This window comes from Hypanus sabinus, chromosome 29 (assembly GCF_030144855.1).
Source record: "Hypanus sabinus isolate sHypSab1 chromosome 29, sHypSab1.hap1, whole genome shotgun sequence".
Classification (NCBI taxonomy): Eukaryota; Metazoa; Chordata; class Chondrichthyes; order Myliobatiformes; family Dasyatidae; genus Hypanus; species Hypanus sabinus.
This window is the reverse complement of record NC_082734.1, coordinates 17311566-17324172: the sequence shown is the minus strand read 5'-3', so window position 1 is coordinate 17324172 and position 12607 is coordinate 17311566. Positions and strand designations below refer to the sequence as shown.

At 41.5% G+C, this 12607-nt stretch overlaps 1 protein-coding gene across 3 annotated transcripts in view; it reads left to right on the top strand.

Moving 5' to 3' along the window:
• Positions 1-11831, top strand: part of tcf20 (transcription factor 20) — a 65777-nt gene extending 53946 nt beyond the window's left edge. For all 3 annotated transcript variants that reach the window (XM_059953822.1, XM_059953821.1, XM_059953823.1), the window contains 4 exons: positions 6334-6427; positions 8675-8724; positions 10806-10892; positions 11224-11831. In XM_059953822.1, the coding sequence (XP_059809805.1) occupies positions 6334-6427; positions 8675-8724; positions 10806-10853 (192 nt within the window). In that variant the 3' untranslated portion in view covers positions 10854-10892; positions 11224-11831. The remainder of the gene's footprint in view (positions 1-6333; positions 6428-8674; positions 8725-10805; positions 10893-11223) is intronic.
• The last annotated feature ends 776 nt before the right edge of the window (positions 11832-12607 follow it).

Genomic DNA, 12607 nt, shown 5'->3' with positions numbered 1-12607 from the left:
TAACATGAAATATATAACTCTGCTTTTCTCTCTGTAGATGCTTCCTGGCACAAATATTTCCAGCATTCCCTATTTCATTTCTCATTTCCATTTCCTGATTTCCATTTATCATTGACCTTTATTGCAAGACAATTTGAATTAAAAGTAAGCATGTTTTGTTCCAATTATATAGAGCAATAGTGAGATTACAACTATAACATTATGTTAAGGTCTGACTTAACTAAATGAAGGATACATTTATAATGGGGGGATTCCACGGAAGTTTACCAAATTAATTCCTGTAAGTGGCAGATTTGTGAAATGAGAAATTAATCACGTTGATCCTGTACTGTAATATTTAGAAGATCAAAGTGTAACCTTGTTGAAATCTGGAAAATTCTTAAGAGAATACCTTAAAACCCTGCAGGTGCTGAATCTGAAATGAAAACAAAAATTGCAGGTCAGGCAGCTTCTGTAGTTTAAAGTTTCAGTTTAAAAATCCTTCAACAACACCCACATGGAGGGTCTGCAACATGAAGCGTTAACTCTTTGTTTCTCCATAGATGCTCACATGAGTGTTGCTAGCATTTTGTTCTTGAATTCTTGAGGGGCTTGGCAGCGTGGAATTGGAGTTGATGTTTCCCCTTGCTGAGGTGTCTAGAACCAGGCGACACAGGCTGGGGGAAAATGGGGTTGGCATTTAGAAAAGGAGAGTGTAATAAATCTTTAGGATTCTCTGACCAAGATGGACATGGAGGCTGAATATATTCACAACAGGTCAATAAATCTTTAAAATTAAAGATCATAGGGTTAATGATTATCCATGATGTTAATAAATGGAAGAGCAGACACGTGCTTCTCCATGCTATGGTCGTAGATTTTGGTGTTGATGGCATGGAAGAATCTGTGCCTGTTCTGGGTAATTTGTGAGTTGCTGACCCTTCTGTGGTATTTCTACCCACCACCTGTTCCTTAGGTCACAGGTTTTCTGTCGTCCTTGGCCTGAAGGAGCTTGTGGGGCTGTTTTCTTCTTGAGAAAGTGCTGGAATTTCCAATCCAAGCACACCTCACACCTCTGGATAATTACCCTGCATTTCAGCAGCCAAAAATCTCTTCGTAGGTGTTGGTCATCAGAACTAGAATCAGGTTTAATGCACTGGCAAATGTTGTGAAATGTGTTGTTTGCAGCAGCAGTACAGTGTAATACATTAAAAACTGTAAATTACAATAATATACACATACAATTAAATAAGTAGTGCAAAAAGAGAGCAGAAACAGTGACGTGATTAGTGTTCATAGGTCGGTTCATTGTTCAGAAATCTAGTGGTGGAGGGGGAAAAGAAATGTAAGACATAGGAGCAGAATTAGGCCGCTCCATCATGGCTGATTTCTTAATCCCTCTCAACCCAGTTCTCCTTGTAATCAATCAAGAACATATCAATCTCCACTTTAAATATGCTCAATGACTTGGCCTTCACAGCCGTGCCACAGATTCAGCAGCCTCTGGCTAAAGAAATTCCTCCTCATCTCTGATCTAAATAGATGTCTTTCTATTTTGAGACTGAGCCCTCAGGTCCTAGACTCATCCACTATAGGAGATATCCACTGCACATTCATTCTATCTAGGCCTTTTAATATTGAATAGGTTTCAGTAAGATTCCAGGCCCCCCCCCCCCCCCGCCCCTTCTTCTCAACCCTAACAAGTACAGGTCCAGAGCCATCAACACTCCTTATACGTTAACCTTTTCATTCCAGGAATCATTCTTGTGAACCTCCCCTGGATCCTCTCCAATGCCAGCACATCTTTTCTTAGATAAGGGGCCCAAAACTGCTCACAGTACTCCAAGTGCAGTCTGACCAATGTCCTATAAATTCTTACCATCATATTCTTGCTCTTATACTCTACTCTTGAAATGAATGCGAATACTGCAATTGCCTTCCTTGTCTCTGACTGAACTTGTAGGGAATCCTGCACAAGGACTCCCAATACACGATATTCCATCGGCCACTTCTTTACCCATTCTCCCAATTTGTTCAAGTCATTCTGCAGACTCCCTACTTTCTCAACACTAGCTGCTGTTCCACCCATCTTTGTATCATTTGCAAATTTTCAATGGTTCCATTTAATATCAGGGAATGTATACAATGTACAACCTGAAACTCTCACTCTCCACAGACATCCTCAAAGCAAAAGAAATGCCCCAAAGAATGATAGACAGAAAAAAATGCAAGAACCCCAAAGCCCCTACCCTCTCCCACATACAAGCAGCATTAACCCTTCCCCCTTCCCACACTTATTCCAGTTTAAGCAACAGCATTCCCACCACCCAGCGTACAAGCAACAGCAAAGCCCCCAAAGGGAGACCATGGACTACAGTGAATCAAAAAATCTGTTCATTCCAACATTTCAACATCTCTTAGGCTCTCTCTCTCACTGACAAAGGAGAGACAGATATCGCACCTTCCACAGTGAGAGAGGAGACAAACAGTTACTGTTTTGATGTTCCAGTCAGTCTGAAGTGTTTTTTGTTATTTCGCGTTTCCTGACTCTAGAATCAACAACAAATTCTCATTCACCATTGAGAGAGAGAAAGCGATCGATCACTGAGTGCAGTACAGAGGCCCCCAACAGCTGCTCTCACTATCCTCGATGTTCTGGCTCTCACTGCACTTCGATTCACGACACTGCTGAGAATTCATGTCCGCAAGGCTGCACAAAGCCGCACCTGAAAATGTTGGAAATGTGGCCGATCAGGGAGCTCCAAGAACGCCAACATGCTGCCATGCCAAACCGCAGTTTGAGAGCTGCTGTAGATCAAAGCCCCTAACAAAAAGAAAAAGAAAAAGACCCAGAAAAAGAAAGTAGAGACATTAGAAGAGGAAGAAACCAATTATGTCATCCAAATTGTTCACATATAAAGAAGTGGTCCCAATACAGACCCTTACAGAACACCACCAGTCACTGGCAGCCAGCCAGAATAGGCCTCCTTTATTCCCAATCTTTGTCTCCAGCCAGTCAGCCAATGCTCTATAGATGTTAGAATCTTTCCTGTATGTATTATGGGACCTTATCTTGTTGAGCAGCTAACCATTTTGTCAGGCAAGAATTCTCCTTTAGGAAACTATGCTGACTTTGGCCTTCTTTATCCTGCGCTTCCAAGTACCCCAAAACGTCCTTAGTAATAGACTGATATCTTCCCAACCACTGAAATCAGACTAGCTGGCCTATAATTTCATTTCTTCTTCCTTCCTCCCTCCCTTTTTAAAGAGTGGAGTGACATTTTCAATTTTGCAGTCCTCCAGGGCCATTCCAGAATCAAATGATTCTTAAAATATCATCACTAATGCCTTCACAATCTCTTCAACTGCTGCTTTCACAACACTGTAGAGTCGACCATGAAGAAGCTCTAGAAGCTGTTTATAAGATGTTGAGTGTGTGTCTTCCAGGCTCTTGTACCCCATCTCTGATGGTAGTAATATGAAGAAATCATGTCCTGAGTGATGGGGATCCTTAATGATGAATGATCGATACTGAACACTTCAAAAGGTGATGCCTACAATGGAGCTCATTGAATTTGCAACCTGTGCAGCCTTTTCAGATCCCGTGTAGCGGCCCCTCCATGCTGGACAGACATGGTGACTTATGGGGCAGTACAGATGCTGTGGGCACTGCGGTCCTGTTGGTGAGGTTACTTGTGAGATGCTTTCTGAAAAGACATACCTGTTCTGGGTCTTTGAGATTTTTCTGTAGCTGCCTGTTTTAGCACCGGGCTGATGGTGATAAGTGGATTAGATGGTGGTCATTAATATCTGTCATGGCAAGGGAAAAGCGTACATCACTTGAATGATATAATTGAAGCGTTATCATAGCTGGCAGACAGCAACATCATGTGCAAGGAACCCTCACACTCGTTAGGAGCACTCTACCATTTAACAAACTGGAAAGAGTGCCAGGACTCCTCCACTCCTGTGTTGGTTTGTTCAGCATCTGTTCACTTGTCACTGGGCCTGCACAGATGGAATTGACTGACCATTGCAGAGCATTAAGCGTGATCCCCTGTATAAATAACAATCCTCCATTGGAGTTCAAAGTAAATTTGATGTCAAAGTACATATATGTCACCATATGCTACCCTGAGATTAATTTTCTTGCTTACATTTACAATAGAACAAAGAAATACAATAGAATCAATGAAAAACTACACACACACACACACACCAACAACCAACATGCAAAAGAAGACAGTGTGCAAGTATATTAAAAAAAGACAAATAATAACAAGCATAAATAAATAAATACTGAGAAAATGAGTTGTAGAGTCCTTGAAATTGATTCCATATGTTGTGGAATCAGTTCGGAATCCGAATCAGGTTTAATATCACCGGCATGTGTCATGCAATTTATTAACTTAGCAGCTGCAATGCAATACATGATAAATATGGGAAAAAAATAAAGCAATTACAATAATTATCTATGCTCAGACCCAACTTAACGCTGAGGGTGCGTTCCTCAGGTGGAGTGCTAAGTAAATCAGTGTTGTGCAGGGTCATTATAAAATTACGTAAATGAACAAACATGCCTGTTTTTTTTTAAAAAAAACCAAACCTGAAATGTATGATATTTTATTTATACCCAGTAATTCTTGGAGTAGCAAGCACGCAAATAGACCTAATCTGGACATAGGTGGAGCAGCAACACATCGCAGCAGCGGTGGAGGGAATTGGGTGGTGGTTACATCTTAGAGGAGGGTACTCTGTGGGTACTCCTCCAACTTTGGTTTCTTCTTCAAGTAGCTGTCAAGATTTGACTGCCTTTTAAGTTTCCTCTCATGAAGCGATTCTCAGTAGCAGGAAGTCATGTTGAGAACACCTCTCTTTGCCTTAATGCTTCAGTCCCAGTCAGGGTTATTATCAATGATCACTGCAAATTTCAAAGAGGTGCCAGCATTAACCAGACACTCACCAGCTTCCAAACGCTGCATTGCTTGCAGTTTCACATCCATGCTAATGCTTTTCCTAGACATCTTAGATGTACTGCCTTCACTGGAAGTTGCTGGCCATTTTCCAGACATTATGGGTGAAAAAAATGGAATAAATTGGCAAGGGAGCAAAAATGTTTATGTATGCCAGGGAGGCAGAGCGTGAACTAATACATGATTGGTTGTGAGTGCCTTAAAGTGTATGTAAAGTGCTTTCATTGGCTGATTGAATGTTATGGTGCTTCCTCTTGAGAATTTTTAAGTGTTTAGTATGAAATTTTATCATTTTTAAAAAATTCAATAAAGAATTGAATAACCGTGTTGCAACATCAGCGCTATGCAGGGTGTGTGTGTGTGCATTTAAGTGAGTGAAGTTATCCACACTGGTCCAGGAGCCTGATGGTTGAAGGGTAAGGACTGTTCCTGAATCGGCTGCTGTAGGACCTAAGGCCACCTTCCCAATGGCAGCAGTGAGAAAAAAGCACGGCCTGGACAGCAGGAGTCCTTGATGATGGAAGTTGCTTTCTTTTGACATCGTTCCTTGTAGTGGTGAGGAATAAGAGTGAATTCATCTATCAGTAGTGGTTATTAAACGTGATGGCGATCAGAAACCTCTGCAAATCATAGGGGAAATTAGTACTTAGATTCTTTTGATCTCTTAAGTTTATGTTAGTACTGTTGCATTGTCCTGTAAAACTAGCATTCATCTGGAAGTTCCCCTCCTGACTTGGAAATGTATTGCCATTTGTTCACTGTCAAATTCTTGCAGTTCTCCTGAACAGCATTGCAGGTACATCCACACCTCAAGGACTACAGCTGTTCAAGGCAGCTCACACCACCTTTTCCAGCAATTAAATTTTGGCTCAGCCTGCAAAATCCAATTCTTTTGCATGAATAAAGAAAAATTGTCCCAGTTTTCACACTCTACATACCGTTCCTTTCTCTCTGCATTAGTTTGTTTTTTTGTAAGATTCTGCTCACTTGCGTCTCCTGTCAGTTGGTCCACCTGGTCTCCCAATCTGCCTGCCTCTTTCCTCCTCATTCCCTTTTCCCTAATCTAGCCTCTTTGACCTTTGTGCTGTCTTGTTTCCCTCCAGCTTACCCACTGCTGGGAATGAAGCATTAAACTTGTACCTAAGAGGGTACCACTTCTTCTCTTTGTATATTGAAAGTACCCTTGTGGTACTTTCAGTGGTGCCACTGAAATTTACCAAGTGTCGTGATATAAACATATAAAGTGCCAGTGGTGCAAGTGCTGGTGGAAGAAAGGTTTCTAAAGGGCCACTGCTTGCTAGCGTGCTGCAATCACACTTTTAATCCACTGCTCTGATACTTGAGCTCTCCCTCACTTCTGTGTCCTCTTATCTTCCCCCAGAAATGCTCACACTGCCAGGAGCCTGGCGCTACCCTGGGCTGCTACTGCAAGGGATGCCCACTCAACTATCACTACATCTGTGCTCTGGAAGCAGGTAATTATGGTGAGGACCGGGTGGGTGATGGTCTTGATCACAGGTTGAGAAGTTGGTCTGCCTGCTAGGAAAGGTATGCTCACAGTGCAGCTAGAACAGCCCGAGATGCTACTAAAAGGCTGTGAGACTATGGAACCGATCTAAATTAAGTGAGTCCCACACTGCTCCTATACAGCTCAGTACAGGTCTTGTCATATGGTACATCTATTCATGACTATCAGCTCCTGTTACATTGCCAATGCACAGATTGCCATAATAAAGTACCATTCAGCCCATTTTTATCAAATTAGCTTAGAGCTATTGTACTTAATCTGATATCCATAACTTGCATGTTCCTCATCCTCCTGTACTACAGCTGGGCCAGTGGGGTCAGAAATCTAGTGGCAAAGGTAAATTGAGTGTCTCTTTGTTAAACTGGTGAGAAGAGTTTCAGGTGATAATGTTATGAATCTGAAGGCAGTGCTATTATAAAATTAGAATATAAAATTAGGAAAACATAGTTTAAAGAAAAAAGGAAATTGTAAAAGAATTATAGCATAAAAAAACTATTGTAGGTGTATGCAAGTACCTGGATAATGATGCTAAAAATGGATAGAATAATATTTGGAAACATTTAAAACAATGATGAAGAGAATCCGGGAAAAGAGTAATAAGATTCTCCTACCTATAACAGCGTTAATGAATAAAGGATTAAAGTAGGAAGAAAAATCAAACTAGGTAGACAAAGTATAGAATTAAATTATTGGAGGATACAAAGTTCTCTATAAATGCTACAGGTCAAATAAAAAATAACGACAGCTTACAAGAATGACCTTGAATTGGTAGTAATATTAATAAGTTACTGGTAATAGGCAGGATAGACAAATGTGTTGTTGGTACCACATATGAAAGAGTAAGTAGTTTTATCCAGGGTAGACAACACAATGGATGTGGTGTTGGAACAACACCCAAAGGATATTTAAGTATTTAAATTAGGAAGTAGAGAAATAATTGATAGAAGTTAACCAGACTTGTTCAGGTCTACTATGTTTGTGCATATTGAAAGAAGGTAGGACATAGTTGCTGCCCATATCCTATAAATGTTAAAGCAGTCATGTCTGAGGAATGATGAACAACTGATGTGATTGCCATAGTTAAAATGGGAAATAGAACCAACAAACACTTAAAACCTGTTAGATTAAAACTGATGACAGGAAAAATAATTAAAATAGGTTTTTTAAAATACTAATAACCAACAAAGATGCAAACCAAATTCAGGAATGAACAGAAAAGGGAAATAAAATTGAATGAGATGCAGATCACTATAGCTGGCAAAATGGGGCATTGTTTTTTAAGAAATGTGAATGAAAGTCTAGTTCCTGGAGAGAGGACTGAAGAGTAGAGAAGTACTGTTAAACATAAAAATTCTTTAATGATCATTTACTGTCCTCTGAATAGTTCTGGTTTTTGTATTTAAACCTATGTGGAGACAAAAGTGAAGATGCTTTAAATAAAAGATTCACATAAGCAAGCAGAATGAGACCTTTCTGGAGTAAGGGCACAATAAGGAATGAACTAACAGAGGTCTTTAAGATTATGGCAAACGGTAGCATAGGTACAGAAAGGGAGTTTTGTTTTTGGAAATATCATACATTGGGAGAGAACTTAGAACAAGATTCTTCACCAAATTGCTGAGGGATCTGGAAGTTGCTCCTGTAGGAGTGTCCAAATAAAAAGAAAAATAGATGAACACACGATTGAAAGGTATGTTGTCTTATATGGAACATAAAAGCCTGCTGTAGAACATTTGGCCAAAAACACTCCCAATTCTAAATATTTAGTGTGACACTCCTTCAGTTTCTATCCTCCTGGGCTGTACCCTCCCAGCTTCTAACTTTAGTTTGTTTAAATTTAGGAAACCACAGCAGTTTAGTGGTTAGTACAACATACTTCGGGCTCAGGGCATCAGAATTCATTGTTCAGTTCCTGTGCCATTTCTGTGTCCTTCCCATGAGCCCAAGGGTTTCTTCTTGGTGCTCCAGTTTCCTCCCACATTCCAAAGACATACTGGTTAATAAGTTAATTGGACCTTGTAAGTTGTCCTGTGATTAGGCTAGGGTTAAGTAGGTGGGTTGCTCAGCAGGGCAGCTTATTGGGCCGAAGGGCCTATTTCATTCTGTATCATTAAGTAAAGCTTAAAAGAATGAACTCTTCCCTGGAATTCAGAATTAGCTTACACCATCTCATCACAATATTTTTCTCTTTCAGATTGCTTTCTGAATGAAGAGAATTTCTCCATGAAATGCCCCAAACACAAGGTAAGTAATTTCAACCTGGTAATCTTTATTCCACAATGGGAGACAGCTGGAGGATAAAGCTCTGTGATACTTCCCCACCTTTCCCACCACTTCACCCCAGGGCAGATCCATCATGGCTTGGATACGGAGGTGAAAGACAAGTGTCACAACACTGACCATCTTCCTGTCCTGTGTGAACAAGTTATCTGTGCCACCCCATCAGTATGCTTCCTAGTTTGTGCGATGCTCTGAGTCTTGGGATTGATTCCTCCATGTTTCGGATGTCGGGGGAGGGTGTTTTGTCAAGAGCCCCTACCCAGGAGATGTACCTGCTTCTGGGAACATCTTTTGGCTTGCTCTAACAAAGAGCTGTAAGTAGTTCTTTCCAATGTGTTTATCCAAAGTTTTCCCTCGGTTCTCAGTGGTTCTCACCTGATTGTAATTATTCATTAGATATTCCCCTGCACCTCTATTGCTCTCAAGTCACTCTTTGGCATATTAAACACAAAGGCACAGGAGGATCTCAAAAGGAGGGATAGAAGGGTCAGGCAGCATCTATGGAGGGAAATAGACAGTCAACCTGAAACATAATTTATCCATTTTCCTTCATTGATTCTGTCTGATCTACTACATCCCTCCAGTGTCTGTGTGTTGCTTCAGATTTCGAGCACTTTCAGCCTCTCATATCTCCTCTTGCCTTATGAAATTTGTTTCATTCAGCCTTTTGAAATTATCCCTCGTTGTTTCAACTTCTCAAATAAAGACCTCCATCAAATCTCCTCAAAACTACTTGTAGCCTTTGTGGTAAATCTGTGTTGTGCCTTGTACCAGGCCTGTGTATCCATAAAACTGAGATACTACGAATTGGCCACAACACTGTAGCTCGAGCCATGCTGCTGGATTATTTTCCTTTCATTATACTCCCTGGCTTTTGTCTCCACATTCAGCCCAACGAGTGCTCCATCATTCGATCATGGCTAATTTATTCTCAACTTCTCCCTGTAAAATATTGATCATTGCAGGGTACCACTGGTCAAAGGCCTCTAATCAGAAAACCAGCCCTCTACCTCTACCCTCTGTCATCTATAATCAAGCTAGTTTTGGATCCAGTTTGCCAGCTCACCATGTGACTTAATCTTCTGGACCAGCACAGACTTCTGCATTTCACCTGTGGATAGAAAGGATACAAAGATCCCAGCCATCTCCTCCCTTGGTTTCCTCAGTATACTGGGGTAGAGCTCATCTGGGAACTTAGCCACATTACTGTTTTTCAAGACATCCAACGCAAACACTACCTTAATATTAATACAGCCTAGAATATTTGCATACTACTCCCAAGTCTGACCATCAGCCACGTCCTTGGTGAATACTGATGAGGATCAGACCACATTTTATGAGTAATTAATGCAGAAAACCAGGTAATTGCAAAGGGTTCACAAACTTTTTTCTTGCACAATTCATAATGTCACCATATACAATTCTGAGATTCGTTTTCTTGTGGGCATACACAATTAATCCAAATCTAATAACCACAATAGAATCAATGAAAGACTGCACCAAACAGAGCAGGCAACCAATGGGTAAAGACAGCAAACTGTGCAAATACAAAAGAAATGATATTCATAAATAAAAATGCAATAAATATGGAGGACATGAGATGAAGAGTCCTTGAAAATGAGTGCATCACTTTCAAGTGTGTGTCTTAGCCTCTTGTACCACGTCTCTGATGATAGCAATGAGAAAAGGGTATGTCCCGGGCGAGGGGGTTCCTTAATGATGGATGCTGCCTTTTTGAGGCATTGCTGCTTAAAGATGCCCTGGATGCTGGGGAGGCTGGAACTGGCTGAGTGTACAGCTTTTTCCAATCCTTTTAACAATTGCGTTTTTAAAAATTGACACCATATTCTGCATTCCATTATTGCTTTCCCCTTGTACTATCTCAATGTACTGTGTTATGAAATGATCTGTACGGATGACTTTGAAAACCATTTTCACTGTAACTCAGTACATTTGACAATGCCGAACTAATTGCCTCCCACCTGCCTGCGTCATGTGTTACAAAGGAAGGAATGATTTAAATTGCAGGGCTTTTTTCTCTCCAGCACAGGGCTACAAAAGGTAGCAGTACAGAGCAGTCGGAGCGAGGCTGAGCAGAGGCCTCCAATTCTCCATGGACACAGCACAAGCAGGTGAGCAGGCCATGAATAACTTGTGAAGAAGGGGAAAGCACCAAGTAAATTTGGGAGAGGAATGAGGAAGCAGGTAAATTTTGGCAGATGACTTTAGGAGGCAGTTTGTGGGTGTGCAGTTTGCTGGGTGCAGAGTGAGAGGCGTCAGATTACAGAAGCTGTGTGTGTGAGTTTGGAGGTTGAGTGGGTGTGCTGTTATAAGAGGCAGGCAGTGATGTTAGGGTAAGATGAAGAGCAGGGGTTGATCAGTGGGAAGGGGCACCCATGCGGGGTTATGAGGTCACAGCAGAATCATCTGATTCCTTTTTTTTTCCTGGCTTATTCCCTGCAGGTCCTCCTGTTGAAAGACGGTGAATCCGACATGATTCTGGTATCGGACAGGGTGACTCCATGGGTGTGTCTTCAGCCCCGGATGCCCACTGTTTACTGCAACCACAAAGAACTGCCGGTTAAAGGACTTGGAGCAAAAATAACCCTGGACCTGTGCGCTTGCAGCCCCGATATCTTGAAACCACAGGGCAGTGAACAAAACAACAAGAAGACATCCTGACTGGAAAGGGTGGGGTATCCAGGGTGGGGATAGGGGGGATTCTACTGAAACCACCCCCTTCCCCCTAACTTTGCAGAGACCCAGAGCTGAGACCTCGCACCCTGAATCGTTCTTGGCTCAATCTTCTAATGTAAATGGCTTCAGTCTGAGAGGATGGACTGCCTAGATTCTATATTTTATTTTTTATTTTAAATATATCAGTGACTCTTGGTTTTCAAATACCTTTTTTTCCTGTTTCTCTGTCCCTTCCTCCTCCATTGGCTGACCATGGCAGGACAGTATAGTGGTGAGAGCTCGCCCATGTATGTTCAGTGTTATTTTGGGTGTTTTATTCAATATATATATATTATATTATATTATATATAGTTATTAAATTGTTTACAACAGTAATAGAATTTGCTGATGATTGTGCATTGGTCCCTGTTGGATGCGGCCAATAAGACCCAGGGTCCAGATTTTGCTTCCTATGCCTGACTCCCCATGTCTTGGCCTTAGATGTGTATTTCTGATGTGACAAAGCAAACTTGTACTTCCTGTCATCATTTCCAGACGTTGATGGGGCTGAGTCTGCAAAAGTATGTCCAGTTTTGGTCAATCTGCACTAGAAAAGGTAGAGGAGATTTGCAAGGATGTTGCTGGAACTCGAAGGACCAGGTTATGGAGGAGGTTGAGCTGTTGGATCTTAAGAGAATAAGGGGTCTTCTTTTAGAACCGTAGAAAACCTACAGCACAACGTAGGTCCTTCGGCCCACAAAACTGTGCCGAACATGTCCTTACCTTAGAAATTACCTAGGGTTACCCATAGCCCTCTTATTTTTCTGACCTCCATGTACCTGTCCAGGAGTGTCTTAAAAGACCCCATCATATCCGCATCCACCACTGTCACCAATAGCCCATTCCACACACTCACCACTCTCTGCGTGAAAAACTTACCCCTGACATCTCCTCTGTACCTACTGCCAAGCACCTTAAAACTGTGTCCTCCTGTGTTAGCCATTTCAGCTCTGGGGAAAAGCCTTTGACTATGTACACGATCAATGCCTCTCATCATCTTGTACACCTCTATCAGGTCACGTCTCATCCTCTGTTGCTCCAAAGAAAAAAGGCTGAGTTCACTCAACCCATTCTCATAAGGCATGCTCCCCAATCCAGGCAACATCCTCTT